This window comes from Nilaparvata lugens, chromosome 3 (assembly GCF_014356525.2).
Source record: "Nilaparvata lugens isolate BPH chromosome 3, ASM1435652v1, whole genome shotgun sequence".
In the NCBI taxonomy this organism is placed as follows: domain Eukaryota; kingdom Metazoa; phylum Arthropoda; class Insecta; order Hemiptera; family Delphacidae; genus Nilaparvata; species Nilaparvata lugens.
In genome coordinates this window covers 23,594,344-23,612,813 of record NC_052506.1, presented here as the reverse complement: position 1 = coordinate 23,612,813, position 18,470 = coordinate 23,594,344, and the positions used below count along the sequence as shown (strand labels likewise).

Below are 18,470 nucleotides of genomic sequence, written 5' to 3'. Positions count from 1 at the left end.
ATCATTCTAAATTCTAAATTTCTAGCTCATAAATATTTTTCGACAGAAATTGAACTTGACTTTCCTCAGTAAGAACATAACCTATTTTTTCGGACATTTTACTATTTATCAAAATTGGGAACAGAATAGTTTTGGGCTATGCCTGTTGTTCTATCCCGATCATATTCATATAATTATGATTTGTAATTGTATGAATAAAAATTTGAGATCACTATGGCTAGAAATCATTCAACTCTCACTGAAATCACTAGTTGAAAACTTCTGCATCAGATATACATTTAACAGAACACAATTCAAAATTATTATTTATGTTCATCAGTAAATTTTCAAGAAGGAAAAGTTGTGAAAGCCGCAAACTTCATGCTCTTCTGTATTGTGCAGTAAGCTTTTCCTCTAATTTTGTGGCTTTACACCACCACAAGTCTGAATCCCTGTCATTATTAAGATTTGATATTTCATATCATTTTCTGTAATATTTATTAAAACAATTTCAAATTTGCTTGGAAATCTAATTATTTTGATTTACATATACAAAATATATTCAGATATTGTCACAAAAAATAATAACAAACCAAACAATATATAACGTCGACAAAATATCTAAATAACAAAAGTGGATAATGCTGCAAAAACTCACCTTTCAGTCACTTCCAGATAAGATATTGTTGTATCTCCTTTGCCAGCCAAAAACAACATTCCTGTATCTGGATCATACAGTGGAATAAGAATGCTGAAAAAGTAAATAAGTTATAAAAACAATTTTTGAAACGATACCAAATCAACTTGAATGAATGGTAATGTAATTTTAAGGAAAATGTTCAGGTAACCTAAACAATTAGTATATTATTCAATAATAAGTGTGGTGATATTAAGTGCAATATTTGACTATAATTTGGTATTTTAATCATTCTAAATTCAAAATTTCTAGCTCATAAATATTTTTCGACAGAAATTGAACTTGACTTTCCTCAGTAAGAACATAACCTATTTTTTCGGACATTTTACTATTTATCAAAATTTGGGAACAGAATAGTTTTGGGCTATGCCTGTTGTTCTATCCCGATCATATTCATATAATTATGATTTGTAATTGTATCAACAAATAAATATTATTCAATAATGATAAGATAACCTAATGATATTTATTCAACCATTCAGAATTACACAAGTTACAGTAAAGTATCACAGGCATACGTCCAAAATGATTCCAATTATAATTTATAAAACAGTCCAAATGTAGATAGGTTTAAAATTCTTTAATTACACACTAAATTTACAATATATTGAATAGATCATTTTGTCACGTTTATTAAAACAACAGACACTAGTTTTGGTCTTTTAAATCGACTCTATCGCATAAAGACTCACTATCTTATGAGTAACTTCATACCAATGTAAAAATAAGAATTATGAATCATTTATACAATGAACAAGAATATTCTTCATTATGAATGATTGACTCACCCAGTTGAGCTATCCAAAGTCAACGATTTCTCCACCTCATTGAACTTCCGCACATCTCTGATAAAAACTTCACGCTGTCTTGCCTGAAATATTTCAAAATGAATACAAAATTTACTTCTGTGAACTACAATACAAAAATCAATATCTTGATAATAATATCGAGTGCCCTGGCTGGCTCAAGTCTAGAGTCAGAGCTTTGAGGTCACACTGAACAATTTCAGGGTCCCTCGAAAGACCTAACTACTGTTTTTGGGCAGCCGAGACTGACGAGTAACGTGTCCATTCGAAACACGGGAGTGGACCAAGAAAAATATCTTTCCCGGGCCGGGATTCCAACCCGGGTCTCTAAATTAGCTAGCATCTAATCTATTCGACTACTAACTACTCCTATCTTGATGGAATGCGTCGATAAAATTACGTTTGAATATGTAGAAATTATTTTTCTCTCTGGAATACAGAAAATCCCATTTGATTTGAACATGAGAATGAAGCAGTCACACCACCGCTTCAAATCCAGTTGTCAGCACCTGATTATTTATTGTATTTTTACGTTGAAAACAAAATATTTCATTTCATTCAAATTCATAGGAATGTTTTTGTTTTTGTGGACTGAAGGTAAATTTCCATATTCTACTAAATGTGAATAAGATAATGAAGAAGTTGTAATTCGTACCGCATCGAATCCAGTAGTCAACACTCGATTCGTCTCTCCGAGCCAAACGACGCGCGAGTCCTTGATGTTCTGATGGCTGTCGGTGGACTGCACTATGCTCTTACCCTGCGCTTTTGACCTTGGGTCGAGAATACGCAGCTGTTTGTCCTTGCATGACGTCACCATCAGCCTCCCGTCCTTCTTCCAGCTCACCGACTGAATCACGTCGCCGTGGTCCGAATTTGCTGCGAAAAACGAAATCAAAAACATCAATAACTGGAAAGCAATAAATAATTATTTCAATGAATAGATAAATTTTGATTGGGAGACACTTTTTATTAATAAGGTCATATTAAGTTGTAACAGATGAGAAAAGTTTTATTTTTTGTGTAAATATAGATTTGGACTACCACTGAAACGCTAGGAAAAGGACAAGTTTTGGCAACTGCCGGTTTATTCATTCTTGAATATTTACTCTTGTAGATAATGTATTTGTATGCCTCATTCAATAAATCATCAATCATTTATTTATCAATACAATTACTATCTATTATAGATATCATATTCTGTTTAGTTTTCCTCTTTCAGATAATCTGAAAGAGGAAAACAAGTACAAGTTCAACTTGTACTATTCCTCTTTCAATTTTATCGGTAACTAGAAGGTAACCCGTGCTTTGCACCGGGGAAAATTGAGTGTTTTAAAAAAATGCAATCCCCTTGGAACAAAAAAATTTAATTATTTATTATTTTTTCAAAATCTTCAAAATCACGTGGATAATCTTTATAAGAGTTGAAAATTTCCAGCTAAAAAAAATGGGTTTGATAGGACTGGAACCTGCAACCTTTGATTCATGAACCCACGTGCTTTTCAATAAATCAACTAAGCTAAGGAGTCACTTGGAGTATGCCTTGTTTGAATGGGCTTTATAGTTGCGTAAACTTCGAATCGCAAATTGAATAAATTTGATTTGATTATTAAATTAGAATTAATAGATTGTTAACAATGAAAACAGGCCTGCCAATAAAATGACCATCTTCAGTAAATTCAAAATCTTTATGTAAAATTGCAAGTTAATCTGTTCAGTAGGTCAGACGTCAAGATGCGTCATGAATTTCGTGAATTTCCTATTCCGTACATGTGTAAAACGATTCTTTCCTTTATTATATCCTATACTATTAAACGAGCAACTTCTGTTTATATGTTTAGATGTTTGGATGTTTTTATGTTTGTATTTCACCGGATCTCGAAAACGGCTCTAACGATTCTCACGAAATTCAGAACATAGTAGGTTTATAATATGAAGATACGATTGCACTAGGTCTCATCCCTGGGAAAACTCGCTGAAGGACATTAAAAGGATAATTATTATTCATCCTTGGAAAAACAGTTGATAATTATTTCGTCGTCTGTTGATGATGGAAGTGAGTGAGCGAGTTCATGTGTGTGGGACTGTCAAAATTATGACTCAGCTGTTGAAATTTTGTAATCATTCAATCAGGTACTTAGTGCCGGTTGCAAAAAAGCCGGGTTATTTTCAATCCTGATTAATTCAAGTAGATCCATCTTTTTGGAATGGTCTTCTCTGATTTGGTTCACGTGAAGTTAATCAGGACTAAAATTTAACCGGCTTTTGTGCAACTGGGCCTTTGTGAGGGAAATTTTTGCATTCCTCTGGGAATTAATCTCAATTTTCTTCTTTAGTAATAAATTGTTTATGGTTTTGTACTCCAGAGCGAAGCTTGGTCCCCGATATTTAGATTATAGATGAAGTTCAAAAGGTTGTGTGTTTGTCACGCACTTCACATTTCTGGTCCGAGAATACTCCTTGAGAATAATTATTGACAAGTGATAAAAATGTTGAGTTTAGTAATGTTGTTAGAAAGCAGAAAAACACTTGAAAGCTAAATAATTTCAATAATATTGTATTCGAAAGTAAATTTCGAGCCCAAAATTTACAGAACTATAGTGCGGTCCATGTTATAATGGCAGTGGATAAAGATAGAAGAATAGCGATGCTGATTCTCTGCATTAATTAATTATATTTCTACACTGTCAAAAACATAATTGGCATCGTTGTGGACCTAGAAAAGGATAGTAACACCGGCTTTGTCGAATAAATAGACAAGGATAGCGAAACCTAAGTTGATCAAATACTGTCATTATAACGTGGACCTCACTATACAAGCTACACTATCAGCTGATACCAATTGAAATGTTTTGTATATTCTGGGCCTACAACAGTAGATCATAATTGTATAAATTTGAGAAGCTGATGGTTAATACGATAAGAGATGGGCATTAGAGGAAATAATTATTTTATACTGAAGGTTATTAATTGATGAACTGACTGTAAACTTCTTTCTCGGAGGAGACGTCCAAGAGAGACGTCCCTTTATAACCTGAATTAAATAACAAAAATGTGGGATAATTTTATGTTACTGACTGTAGACTTCCTTTTGGGAGGCGACGTCCCAGAGCACGATGGAGGTGTAGGAGGAGGTGGTGAGGAGGCAATCGGCTGTCGGATGGAAGCGGACCGTCTCCACACGCCGCTGTCTGTGCGAGAAAGTGCACTCCGGTGTGCTCAGGCTTTCCTCCAGGCCTTTCTCCGGTATGTGCCACACCTTCACCTGAAATCACCAACAAATTTATTCATTTATAATACACGCATTTTCCAGAATGTGCCAAACCTTCACCTAGAATCAATAACAAATCTATTCATTCATTCATTAGCAGGCACATAACAGTCATATTTGTTCATTCATCAATTTATTTATAATACAGGTACATAATACATTCAATTATTCATTCAGCTATTTCTCTCCCAAATTTAAGTTCAAATAAAAAGTTCAATATATTTTGTTATTCATTAATTTATAAAACAGGCACATAATAAATTTACTTATTCATTCACCCATTTATAATACAGCTAGATAATATATTTATTATTTATCAATTTTTACTAAATACTTCACATTAAAATGATTAGAAGATAAGTAAGATTAGCTTGTGCTATTTCTCTCCCAAATTTAATTTCAGATTAGAAAGTCCAAAAATAGGTAATGTCCAACACCAAACAATTTTGGGTCCAATTTTATTTTGAGTTCAACAAATCATGTAGCCAACAATGATCAGAAGAGTACAAAAGGCTAAGCCTCAAACTGTCCCTCTATCGAATTTTGTTAAATGAATGTTTCCAAATATAGGGTTGAGTTTTTACTTCCATTAATAAGCTATCAGTATAATTTTCACTTTCATCAATAACAGTCTAATTTTCACTCCAGAATTTTACCAACTGAAGATTGAAAATTTGTATAGTTAAAAAACTGAATAAAAAATAACTTATCAATCGATCATTTGGAATTATAAATCAATAATAATATTTGTATAACTTTCAGTGTAGAGCCCCACACAGAAATTCCATCATAAGATATTACGGCTTAATATTTCATATTTATACAAGGCTAATTATCTTAGGTAAGTGTTATTGGGGATTTAAAATAATAATTTTCTGTGATTTTTATATTTATTTTGGTTTGCATCTTGGATCCATCCTTTTGAGTATACATGTCCGGCTGAACAAAATACTGTTGAATTTGAATTTGGATTAAATACCTCGAGAATCAATCAGAGAAGCCTTCTTATTGGAAGAGGCTTCTCTGATTGGTTTTGGTGGTATATAAACATTATTAAAATCTGACCCGATTGTGCAATTGGGCCACAGAAAAGTAGTTTTTTATTTTAGTAAGGTCCCAATCAATCCTATCCAGGAGTTAAAGATCATCCAGCCAACGTGTAGCTGGGAATATGTCTTTGTAAGACATCAGCAGCTACGCTACGCTGGTGTAAACGGGACAGATTCGTAGCATGGATTTAACATTGGGAGATAGGACTGCTTCCGAAGACGTATTTCAAGCTACATATAGATGGGTGTGTGACGACCTTTACTGTTGACAATGAGTTCACAGAGCTCGAAATAACTACACTCCATAAGTAAATAAATCGTTTACTACTTGAAATAAATGACTGCTTGTCGGTATTTGAACGACAAAACAGTGTGTCAGAAATTATCAAATTGTTATTTGATTTAGCAGAATAATGCAACTTACCAAACAGTCCTGGGATCCAGTGGCTAGCAGTCCGTCATGAAAAGGCGAGAAGTCCATATCGGTGATTGTGTCAGTGTGGGCGTGCAACAGAGGCATTGTCTTGCTTTTGCGACCGCAGTCGTTGACAGGCAGAACGGCCAGGCTTGATCCTGCAAAATTAACAATATAAATTGCATTGCATGAGGAAACAAATTCAGTATAAATAAGAATGAGGAATTGCAGTCGGAATATCGAGACTCCAACATTTTATTATCCGTCCTCTTCATAAATATATCAGTTATATTTAATTTCATTTTATTAATCATCATTAACATTCTTTGTTCACAGTATACACTGTTAGAACAAGTGCCTAGTCAAATATCATTGGTGCAGTAAATGTTTTATATATGCGATTTTTAATGATGTTTGTCTTGGAATGAAGCTGTAAGCCATTATCCGTAGTAAGTTTTCTTGTATCGATCTAAAATGTATTTTTATGCACTAGATAAATAAATTATTAGATAAATATAAAAATTATCAGCTTGTGATAATTTTGTTGGATTGTGATTTGAATTATTCTTGAATATCGGTAATCTGAGAAAAATCATTGATATGAAAGAGAACAATCAATATAATGTATAATGTTATGGTTGAAGATGAACTATTAAAATAGCAAATTTACAATTGCATTCAAGCGAGGATCGATTTCAACTTATTAAAACAATATATATTGTAGGCCTATAAAACTCACCATTGTGATCGACATTGAATGCCATGAAGGCGGCGGATGAGGCAATGTTATTTCCATAGGTCTGATACGATCCAACCGAGATATCGCGAACACAAGCTTCAGGCTTTGGCACAATTGGAGTCGCATTTTTAAACTTTGATGCTTTAAAACGCCACGCCATTATGAACAAGCATCAACAGTTGTCTTCTGAAAATAAAGATAAAAATATATAATACATATAAATATGATTTTTATATTAGTAAAAGCTAAGACCTATTTCATGTGTACTAAAAAGAGGCAAAACTTACCAAGAATAATTAATAAACACTAGCTTTTACAATAATGCACGATTGGAAGAGAGAATAACTTGAGAAGAAAATTGGCAATAAATTGAAAAGGACTGATAACTTTACTAATGCTCACCACTTCAACATTTATTGAGAAAAACTCATAATGATATTCTAGTTTTATATTGGCAACCTACATAGAATTTACAAAATTGTTCAACATCTTAATTATTTTTTTTTTAGTAGAAGGGAGCACAAAAAATATAAGTTAGCATAATGAAATACTGAAATCACTCCTTAAATTTAAAAAAATACGAATTAACTTCTAACCGATGTTACAATTTTGTCGTCTATCAAGACTTGAATAGATCTAGTAATTTTTCTGGCAGCGATCAATAATAATTATCTTCAATTACCAAAATTTATTCCTATACTATTAAACGATCAATTTCTGTTTATCCTGTACTATTAAACGAGCAATTTCGAGCATATATTTGTATTTCACCGGATCTCGAAAACGCCTCTAACGATTCTCACGAAATTCAGAACATTGAACATAATAGATTTGTAGTATAAAAATTCGATTACACTAGGTCTCATCCATGGGAAAACTCGCTGAAGGATATTAAAAGGATAATTACTATCCATTTTTGAAAAAAACAGCTGATAATAATTATTTCGTCGTCTGTTGAAGATGGAAGTGAGTGAGCAAGTTCATGTTTGTGGGACTGTGTCAAAATTATGACTCAGCTTTTGAACTTTTGTAATCATTCAATCAGTGCTGGTTGCAAAAAAATCCGGGTTATTTTTAATCCTAACTAATTCCAGTAAAACCATCTTTTTGAAATGGTCTTCTCTGATTTAGTTCACGTGAAATTAATCAGGATTAAAATTTAACCGTCTTTTGTGCAATTTTTGCATTCCTCTAGGAATTAATCTCAATTCACTGTGATCGGATAAAACATTTCTGTATGAACTATGAATATTATTATAATTTCTTCCTTCGTATTAAAATGTTTATGCTTTTGTACTCCAGAGCAAAGCTCCGTCCCCGATATTTGTTTTTATATTGAGTGGTTTCAAGATTCATACCGCACGTACAGTAAGCCCGTAGAGTATGTAATAAAAAAATAAATATTATTTGACATAAAAGATAAAAACAATTTATATCAAGCAGTTAGTATCAATAAATAAAGTTAAAATAAGTTTCAAAGATTTATGAATAATTGTAATCAATTAAAAACAACAACTAAAGAAATTTTATTTGCTTGACAGTTGTAAGGTTAGAAATTGAGTAAATTATTGAATAAGTAATTCAAACAATGGATAAGATAGGATTAATTTAGCAATCCGATTCAATTTTTTTAATTTAAATTAATTATTGAATCACAGAAAATAACATAAATATCACTTTGCAGACAACAAAACAAAGAGCTACTACCAACAACACCCTCCCTGTTCACGAACACCGACTGTCAAGATTGAGAAAATATGATAGCATGAATTCATAACAAATTTAGAACAAGAAATTCTCAATGACAAATGTATGAAATTAATTTGCATTTTCAAAATGTACATACCTTTTAATAAAAATGTATGATTGTCACTTGGAAATAAGTAAAATGTGTAAACATGTACTCCGGTCTGTCAATCGGCGTTCATTCCACAGTGGTCTATGCCATCTAGATAACAGGGTGTAGTAAAGATAACATGATTGATGTTTTCTAATTAAAATCAAGTTTAGTGTACTTTTTAATTTTTTTAAAGATTTGAGTAGAAATAGCTTCAATTTTTTCTTGTTTTGATGTTAATATTCACATAATATTATGCATATTTTTGACAAATGAATCTGATAGTACCTGGAGCGCGGGAATTATAAACAAAGCAAAATGGATGCGAACTGTGATGTGGGTATTAATTTATGAGTCGACGTCAAATTTCAAAAATATAAAAACTATGTAAATTGCATCACATTTTATTGTGTGTCTACTATATTGCTTCATTACAATACTTACTTATCTAGCGCTACTTTTAATGATGAAAATAGAACAAAAATATAGTAACCTACCTATATATAGACCTTATTATGCCTGCTCCTTTTTACTTCAAAAACACCTTTTACTTTTTCAAAAAACACAAAAATACAGTATCGTATTTGAAATATTATTATTACCCTTCATAATTATTAATTTCGCAATTTAAAATTTCAATTTAAGTAGTGTTGTATTTCTTAGAATAGTAGAAGTAGGTAGTGTAGAGAGTAGAGAGATTATAGTTTTAGAAGAGTGTATTTAACTTATATATATTTTTATTTATATAAGGATTGCTACAATATGGTATGGACGCGAGAATAGTTCTGGCCCTAGCCTTTCCCTAAATGCAACTGATCACCAAGTTTTTATAGAAGAGAGTGGAACTTGACAATCTATAGGCTTATAGGCCTACACACTTCTCAAAAAACCAATACGACGCCCACGACGGTACCGGACCGTACCTATGTAGTACGTCTACATATTTATTTTTGAATACTGCATTATTATTAGAGAGGATAGTGCATTATTATTCTAGAGAGGACTTATAATGTGCGAGTGATAAAAAGGTTGACCAATTGACAAAGGAATTTGGAGAGAATGATTTGAATACAATTTTTGACTTTGCAGCTTTGTTGGGACCAGTTAGGGGGTGAACATATCCAAAGTCCCCATCCTTACCCCTTGTGCTAAAGGAATGAGGGTGGTTTAATAGTTGCATTTTTCAATGTTTTGCTTATACGCTCATATCTTGAGAAGAATGCGTTCAACCGACATGACTAACCATTCAGAAATGAAATTTAATAAATTCTCTACAATATTTGTACTGTGGTGATTCGTTATATCTCTATAATTTGATGCTCTATAAGCTCATGATCAGCATGGATTTTCCCATCGATATTCAAAAAGTTATAAGAGCAAAAAACTGAAGGAAAATGTGTTTTTTTAAAAACTGTCACATCTTTTAGAGCGGATATCTCGAAAAGTGAAAAATATATAGAAAAAGTTGTGAGATCAATATTGTAGGAAATTATGTAAGCTTTAATCTCTTATAGAATAGTCATGTCTGTAAAATGCATAATTTTCGAGTTATATGCGAGAAACCAAAAAATGGTACCTTTGAACCACCCCCATCCCCTTAGCACAGTGGGTAGGGGTGGGGACTTTTGATATGTTTACTTCCTCACTACCCTAAACAGAACTGCGGGGTCAAAAATTGTCTTCCAAACTTTTCCCTCTATACCCTTTTTAGAGCATTCATTGCCTGGACTATCAGTTCAGTTCGGTTCGTTTTCTGTTTACCGATAACGAATGAGACTTCCACACATACATAAGGTTGTCACACGGCTCTTATTGGGTTTATATTTTCTTCTCAAGAACAGCTGTGTTTGGATTTTCACAAATTCAAGTACAACAGCTGCTGCTGGTGTTCAAATAGTAAGATGTAATTTTTTAAACTCCTAAATTTCAAGTCACTTCAAAATTTTGAACTTTTCAAATAATTTCTTAATGATTATGTTAAATTTGGACATTCTGAGTGATTAGTGTATTTCTTAAATTAAAAATTATTTGTTTCTTGTTTTCCTAAGTTTCAATTTATCCTTATATTTTTATAGGATTTTCCCACAGTAGGCTACTAACTTATCCTCGAGTTCCAACTACAGCACTTATTGCACTGCAGAGATCAGTCGATTCATTTATCATCTGGCTAACTATTCATTGAAAAAAATAATGCTCCAGGAACTAACTAAAATGAATTGACCATATGATTTTCACATGGAAGATTTTAAACAGATCATCTCGCTATCAGGTGAAAATAAGAGCCGAAAGACTTTGTTTTCGTTTCCTAGCAAAGAAGTTGAATATGATGGAAGAGGGGGAGTTCGGTGCTGTAAGGTTTCTATTCGGTACCGAATTCAAACCAAATTACCTTTTTACACTTATCGGAATCGGCCGAAAACGAACAGAACCGTATGTGTGTAAAACTAGCCTTACGACGAGCAGGAAAGTGTGGATGGCTCCCTATGCCAGCGCTCGCCTTCAATTATTGACTTGGCAGCGATTTTTGCGGAGCCGAAACGAGCGAAGGCCAGTGGCCAGGCGAGAATCTAAAAATATATCCCATCCACACTCTCGATAACCATTGCGTATTGCATGACATTGCCTTGCAAGCGATTCGTGTTGCCTGGGCATCAGATTAATTCATTATTTTCTAGAAAGCCCATTACACGATCAAATATTTCATAAAAGATCTTTGACCATTTTTAATCAGATTTATCTATTTGTTTATGAGATATGTGTTGAGCTAAAAGATCACTATTACATCACCAAATATCATTGAAAAAATAAGCTCCGAGTCACAGGGGCTGTTCTGCATATGTTGGCCCAATGAAGGCCAATGTCGACCAGCGCCAGTGTATGGATGGGTGGTTTTGCTAATGATGGTATAATTGGGCACTGGTCGCATTGCAGGCTGGGCCAGCTTTCTATAGAACAACATGTAGATGCGACATTAGACTGTTTTGCTCAAATCTTTCAATATTTTTCAAACATGAAATTTTTCAAGAACTACCGCAGAAGTCTTTAATCTCATTACTGAGATTTTAGTAATACTTAAAAGTTATCATTAATTAATAAATATAGTATTATACTCCATCTAATTAATTATTTAAAAATTAAGAAAGAAGGTCCTACATCTCTAAACGGTACTTAATCTAGGGATCCTCCTAGGAAAATTTATTCCAATCTATTTGGTATAGATTTTATATAGATATATATTCGTAATGACAAATTTCCATCATCGTATACAGATTTTTCAAAAATGAACATTGATCACTAAATCGAGTTACAGTCAGGTTGTGCCGCTAAGGGTCTTAAAAACTACATCATGCATGACAGAATGAAACAACGCAATACTTTTAAAAACTCTGAAAATTATAATTTTTAAATCAATCTATAAAAAACATAGTAACTTACACAGTAGCTATAATACTGTATAATAGAATCTATTTATACAACATATTGTTATATTTCCAGAAATCTTTTAAAGATTCATTACAATATTACAAATCGGGCAACCTTATTGAAATTTGTAGTAATTGTAGCTCAGAGTAAATCAGCTAATTAATTATATTGAGCTGGTATTCCAGAAACGGCTTATGATTCGCTGACATAATTTGAGTGTACTATAAATAGTATACTCAGTATATACAAAAACCATCAAGTCTTGGTATACATAAATGAAGTTGAAAACAAATTTAATAAAGTAATGGAAGCTTAAATCTTAAATCAATTCCAACAACACTTAAAAAATATAAAGCATGAAGCTTATCGGAAGAGTTTGTAAATCAAAGCCTAATTCTATATAACTAAGGGAAGAGTAAGTTTATTTCAAACTCCTGATACTAAATAAAAATCTTATTTTAACCCAAACTACAACAAAATATTTACGGCTGACGCGAAGGAAGAAAATATTACACAAAAATAATACCACAAAACATAGTCCTCTGGTTTTGAAACAAGAATTCATTTCTAAACTTTGAACTAAATTATATATAAATTCAGATATATTAGCCATCCCACTGGGCAAACAAAAGAAAACCTAGAATGCTGATTTTGAAACTTCTATTTCGTATTCCACTTTTTGAATAAAAGATTGATTATTTACAAAAATTCAGCACATCAGTTTTAGATTTCAGAAAATAGAATGCCGTTGACTGTTCTGTAACTATTGTCAAGTCTGTAGCGTTTTAATTGCACGGATAAAAAAAATCGGAGTTTCAAAAATATTGTCAAGAAAATTCGAAAAAATGATCACGATCTCACATTTTTAATACGATTGATCTTGGATTTATTGAAGATGATTGATTGGATTAGGTACTTTACTCCATCAATATAATACAGTACATTTTTTGCATTTATAATGGTAAGTCAATGCCACTGTACATTTATATAACTTTATATTTCTATCCTAAATAGTAATAAGACTAATTTTCGTCTTAAATCTGAGGTAAATCATAAAATATCTATGGTGTTCCCCATTAAATTATTCATTGAAGTTGTACTTAATAATAATAGTTTAGTTCTATGAATTGGAAAATAAATCAAAAATAATATTGTATACACTGAAAAAGAAAGAAGTATAACTAAAATTTGTTTTCATTCATTCTACCTCACTAACTTAGAAGAAAAATGTTGTACTAGAAATGAACCTATTCATTCAACCTTGTAACTCTTTGAGAATCCTACAGGAATTTGTGTATAAGATCATATAAATTTTATTAATTTCTCTAGTAAAATATAATATTTTTCAATTGATTCAGAAATTTATAACTTATTTGATGATAATAAATGGCTTATTGACAATTATTATGACAGGAATATAATAAAGAGTATTTATAATTATTCTTTAAAATAGGAATGAAATTAAATGAAAAAATTAAACCTATAAAAAAACTACAGGAATTCAACTAAAGTTGGCTTCATATTACTCAACCGCAATAGTTACAAAAATAAAACAGTGAAATTCATTGATTCAAAAGAATTTTACATCATATCTACCAAATTAAATTCAGGCCGATATTGTTCAAATTAATAATTTTAAAACTCAATTTCTCCCTTATTCTTCATTCAACAATTGTTTAAGCCAAGCTTAAATACGGTACAATAATGAATGACTAACAATGTGAACTCTCAAATTAATTATCATACAGCTATCACGGTTGAATTGAATTATTTTCACCTAATACAAAAAGGCTTATTAAAAAAGAATTTATGATCTTCTGTGAAATAGTTTATTCACCTAACTATTGTAGTTGAATGATTTCTACCCAATTGGAATACGGATTTTACAATCATTGAACTAAAGAATTTCAATTAGTTTTATGAATGCCTTGAATTGAATAATGACCTCGATGGCCAATGACCAAAGAATTTAATAGTTACCTCTATTTATACGGTGATAAAATATCACATTCTATAAGATAACGAAATGACATACAATCTGAAATCACTTTCAGACATCATACAGTACAGATACATACAGTCGTTCAATGATTCGTATCAATTTAAAATGAAAGTAGTTTTTATCATGTTACGAACAAATTTGAAAAGTTGGTATAGCAGAAACTTGAAACTAGAATATAATTTTACACTATGATAACGCTTCAAGTGGTTGAATATCTTTACCATATCGACTGAAAACAAACTTGATTTCAGAATTTAACGTAAAAGTCCTAATCGGTATCTATGTTTGAAAACACGTCAACACATCGTACAGCTATGTGTTTGAGTATGATCACTAAGTCTTCAAGATAAAATATTAAATGTAATTTCATTTCGAACTTAATATCAAAATTTATGTTTGAAAACACTTTAAAATATCATAAAACTACGTGGTTCACCATTATAGTTAAAAACTAACTTAACGTTAGAGCTTATGTTTCAAAACACTTCAACATATTTTACAACTAAATGGTTGAATATGTTCACCATGTCGTAAAAATAACATGATAAATGTCATTTTATATAAAACATAATATGAGAAATTATGTTTGAAAACACTTCAAAATATCGTACACCTACGTGGTTGAATATGTTATAGAGTCGTTTGTCAAGAGAACGATTACCATTATATTATTATGATATCATATCATATTATCTATTTTACATAAAGAGTGATTCACTTTAAACCATCAGCATTCCTTATAGATAGCAGCAATGATTCTCATCCAACTAACAATCACTGGTATTTTATTCATTTTCGTACTTAATTTCATTTTATTAATTTGTTTTATTATTATTAGGGCTAAACTCTAGGTCCAGTGGCGAAATACCTGTCATCAGTTTTTTGTTGGGATCGATTTAGTATGTCATTTTGAACACAAAATCACAAGAAATAAACGGCGGTCACTCATCATAAATTTAAAAAAAATTTAGTTTTACTAACCTCACTTTCATCACGACATTTCAAACACCTCTAATATATTAGGTTAGGAAAGCTTATGTTAGAAAAGTTTTGGTTATGAAAACTTAGGCACTGGACCTAGAATTACACCATTATTAGCAAAGATCATTCAAATTATTGGGAGAGAAAAATACAGGTGAACACAAACTACTAGTAGTTCGGAGAACAGTAGAACTCGCTACACTCACTATCATCTCTACTCACACACGCCCGCCTATTCACACACACACACACACACACACATACAAATTGAATTTAGAGAATGATGATATATTATATGCAATAGGATCGGTGGAGGACGCTGAGAAATAGAAGTTCTTCACACATTTGAGCTAGGATGCACGGTTGAAGAGATGAAAAATCTAAAACTTGAAATTTGGGACTTGGAAAAATTATCGAATTTTAAATTTTCTGATATTTTAGACTTGTAATACATGAAATAAGATCACCTTGGAGCGCTGAAGAATAAAGGTCCTCTACACTTTTGAGCTCGGAAGCCCGGTTTAAAAGATAAAAAAACTGAAACTTGGATTTGGAAACTTGGGACTTTGAAAACAAATTCGAATTCCAAAAATTAGAAGATTTTGAACATGTAATACATGAAATAATAACTGCGACAGTAACAGCGGTACAAACAAACAGACAAATGCCGATTGACTTGAAACATAGAATTCGCTTCGCTCATTCAATTATACACACAAATTTATAGATGACAAAAGGCTGAATTCAAATAAGGTTAAAAACAATTGTCCAAAAATAGTAATGATAAAAAAATGTAATTTAGAAGAAATTTTAGAATTGAATTAAAAAATAGAATTGAAATAAAACACTTCGTGAAGCATTAAGGACTTAATGAAAACTATTGAATTAACTTGGAAATGGTATTGTCCAACAAATTGTGACATTTAACGTTGTAATGTATAAAAGTAAAACATAACATTCTTATCGGACATTTCTTCTAAATTCGCAAGCAAAATATCTCAAAGTTTGCTTTTGTTTCTCTGCCAACCACTTCAATACAATTACAATGGAACCGAATCTGATACAGAGGACCGATCCTCACCATCGGGATACTGTGGGTGTCATTCCAGTCATTAATTCTATTCAAGATTCGAGTCCATCTAGTTGACTCGCTCCCCTACCCACAGTGGCATTCACAAGACTCCAAGGAGGGCTAGAGAAGTTGTATGTACCATACTCTGACTCAAAAACTTGTAAATGCACGTATGAATTGTTTATTTGTTTCTGCCACAGCCTATCCATACGACTTCATAATATATTATATTGTCACTAAGCTTACCATAGTGTACATACTTTCTGAAAATTAAAAATCCAAGTACCCTTTTTCAAAATTTTTATTCACATGTTTCAACATATTACTACCATTTTTCAAGTTAGTGATTTATTTTACTCACTCACTTGTAAATGGCGTTAATATGTTGAAACATGATGTGAATAACAGTTTAGAAAAATGTTCACATCAGTATATATATATACTGTACATATATATATCAACAGCTGATATGCTATGGTAAGCATAGTAAGCACTTCAGAGATGCAACATTAGCTGATCCTATACTCACCATAGTGTATATTAGGGGTATTCACGATCTTAAGATAGTCGAATTATTTGCTAATTTGAATCAGTTGCTATATATGTTTTTGTAATATACAACTTATCATAGCATTGACTCGCACATTGAATAACAAATAGCACCACTCCTGGAGTTATCCGAATAGCTCCTATAAATTCAAAATCGTGAAGACCCCATAAGCATATGATATACTTATAAAGTATAATCAGCTATTGCTGATGCTTTGCTTAATATAAGGCATAAATTATAAACTGTACTGATCTGATTAATATAAGGTAAACACTATCTACTGTACATACATAATAGAGTGTCCCATAAAGAGCGCAACACTTGTATTGTAATTAAATCATTGTTTACTTAATATTTCAAAATATTTTTCATTACAATGGAAAATGCGTTTCCTGTGGAATTTTTGCTTGTGGACTTTCTTTAATAGTTAATTGTAAAAATATGTTTGAAATTATAAATAAATTATGATTTAATCGACAATTTGAATGTTACGTTTTTTATGGGACACTATATACATAATGAGCGTATATAATCAGCTGATGAAAAGTCCAAGTGCTAGCTAGGTCTAGGTCGGAACGCAGCCGTTTAAAGTGAACCACACACCTCAGCCCACAGCCCACTTAGCGAGGCAGCGCCTTTAGAGGACCCAGCGACAAAATGTTGCTTGCGCCCAAACCACCCAGGTTGGCCTGGGCCGGACTGCGAGCGTTGTCGATGGCAATGATCGGCACACCAAACAGGCCACCCGAGCTAGACTGCAGTTGGGACAGAGGAATGATGTGCCGGATGCCGAGCGAAGCGAGTCTGTCGGGCACGCCGGGCTGACGTAGGTCGACCACCGGCAGAGCCATCTCGGTGCCCGCGCCTCCTGACTCCTTGTGGAACGACTGCTTGTGTTGCGCCAGGCCCTGTTGGGTCGGGTACTGCGCGTTGCACAGGTTGCATCTGCCAAAAATATTTCAAGTTAGTTGTTAGAAGTAGTAGTCCTGATGAGAACTAAGTTATTAAAATTTAACCCCGTATTATATTGGAAAAAAATGCTCATTAGGCTTCTTACATGTTTATCACACACACACACACACACACACACATGTTCATCATTCATGTTTTGTATCAAGAGGCTTCTAACATGAAATAAACAACCTATAACAATAAATAAAACACTGTAAAAATTAAAGATTATAATGATAGAAAAATAGTTTAACCTCAAATAGAGCAGTGAATAAAAAATGAACAAAAATTCGGAGATACAATAACCTAACCTCAAAAATCTTTGCTCAGAGCCTTTCGGTATGATCACAGCTGTGATGGCACAACAATGTATGTCGACTGTGTATCATGCATGATCTACCGTTAGTGGCCAGCTGTCTATTTAAACTAGATTGCAATAAAAATTATTTTTAAAATCTGCCACAAATTCAATCCATTTTTTTCAACCTCCGATCACATATCATACGACTCAGACAAGAGGTGGGGGTGGCGATTTTCACTGAACTGAACAGCTTGTCATCCCCAAAAACGCCCTGTGATCGGTGCGGCAATAAATTGTTATCGAATTGTAGACCCAGAACATGGCTCCTCCACTTGAGTTTCCCGCCAATTGCTAGTTGCGTAGCGTTATTCATTTTTTACAAGTGAAAGTTATGTGG

At 32.4% G+C, this 18,470-nt stretch overlaps 2 protein-coding genes across 4 annotated transcripts in view; both read right to left on the bottom strand.

The window, feature by feature from the left end:
* The window catches only part of LOC111045201 (coronin-7), a 34,233-nt gene extending 25,338 nt beyond the window's left edge, over positions 1-8,895 (bottom strand). For both annotated transcript variants that reach the window (XM_039423338.1, XM_039423339.1), the window contains exons 1-7: positions 8,803-8,895; positions 6,957-7,142; positions 6,227-6,375; positions 4,561-4,747; positions 2,138-2,361; positions 1,465-1,547; positions 638-730 (exon numbers count right to left, since the gene is read on the bottom strand). In XM_039423338.1, coding sequence (XP_039279272.1) covers positions 638-730; positions 1,465-1,547; positions 2,138-2,361; positions 4,561-4,747; positions 6,227-6,375; positions 6,957-7,116 — 896 coding nt within the window. In that variant the 5' untranslated portion in view covers positions 7,117-7,142; positions 8,803-8,895. The remainder of the gene's footprint in view (positions 1-637; positions 731-1,464; positions 1,548-2,137; positions 2,362-4,560; positions 4,748-6,226; positions 6,376-6,956; positions 7,143-8,802) is intronic.
* A 3,270-nt stretch (positions 8,896-12,165) lies between these two features.
* LOC111045202 (sal-like protein 1) overlaps positions 12,166-18,470 on the bottom strand; it is a 30,468-nt gene continuing 24,163 nt past the window's right edge. For both annotated transcript variants that reach the window (XM_039423336.1, XM_039423337.1), the window contains exon 13: positions 12,166-17,766. In XM_039423336.1, coding sequence (XP_039279270.1) covers positions 17,442-17,766 — 325 coding nt within the window. In that variant the 3' untranslated portion in view covers positions 12,166-17,441. The remainder of the gene's footprint in view (positions 17,767-18,470) is intronic.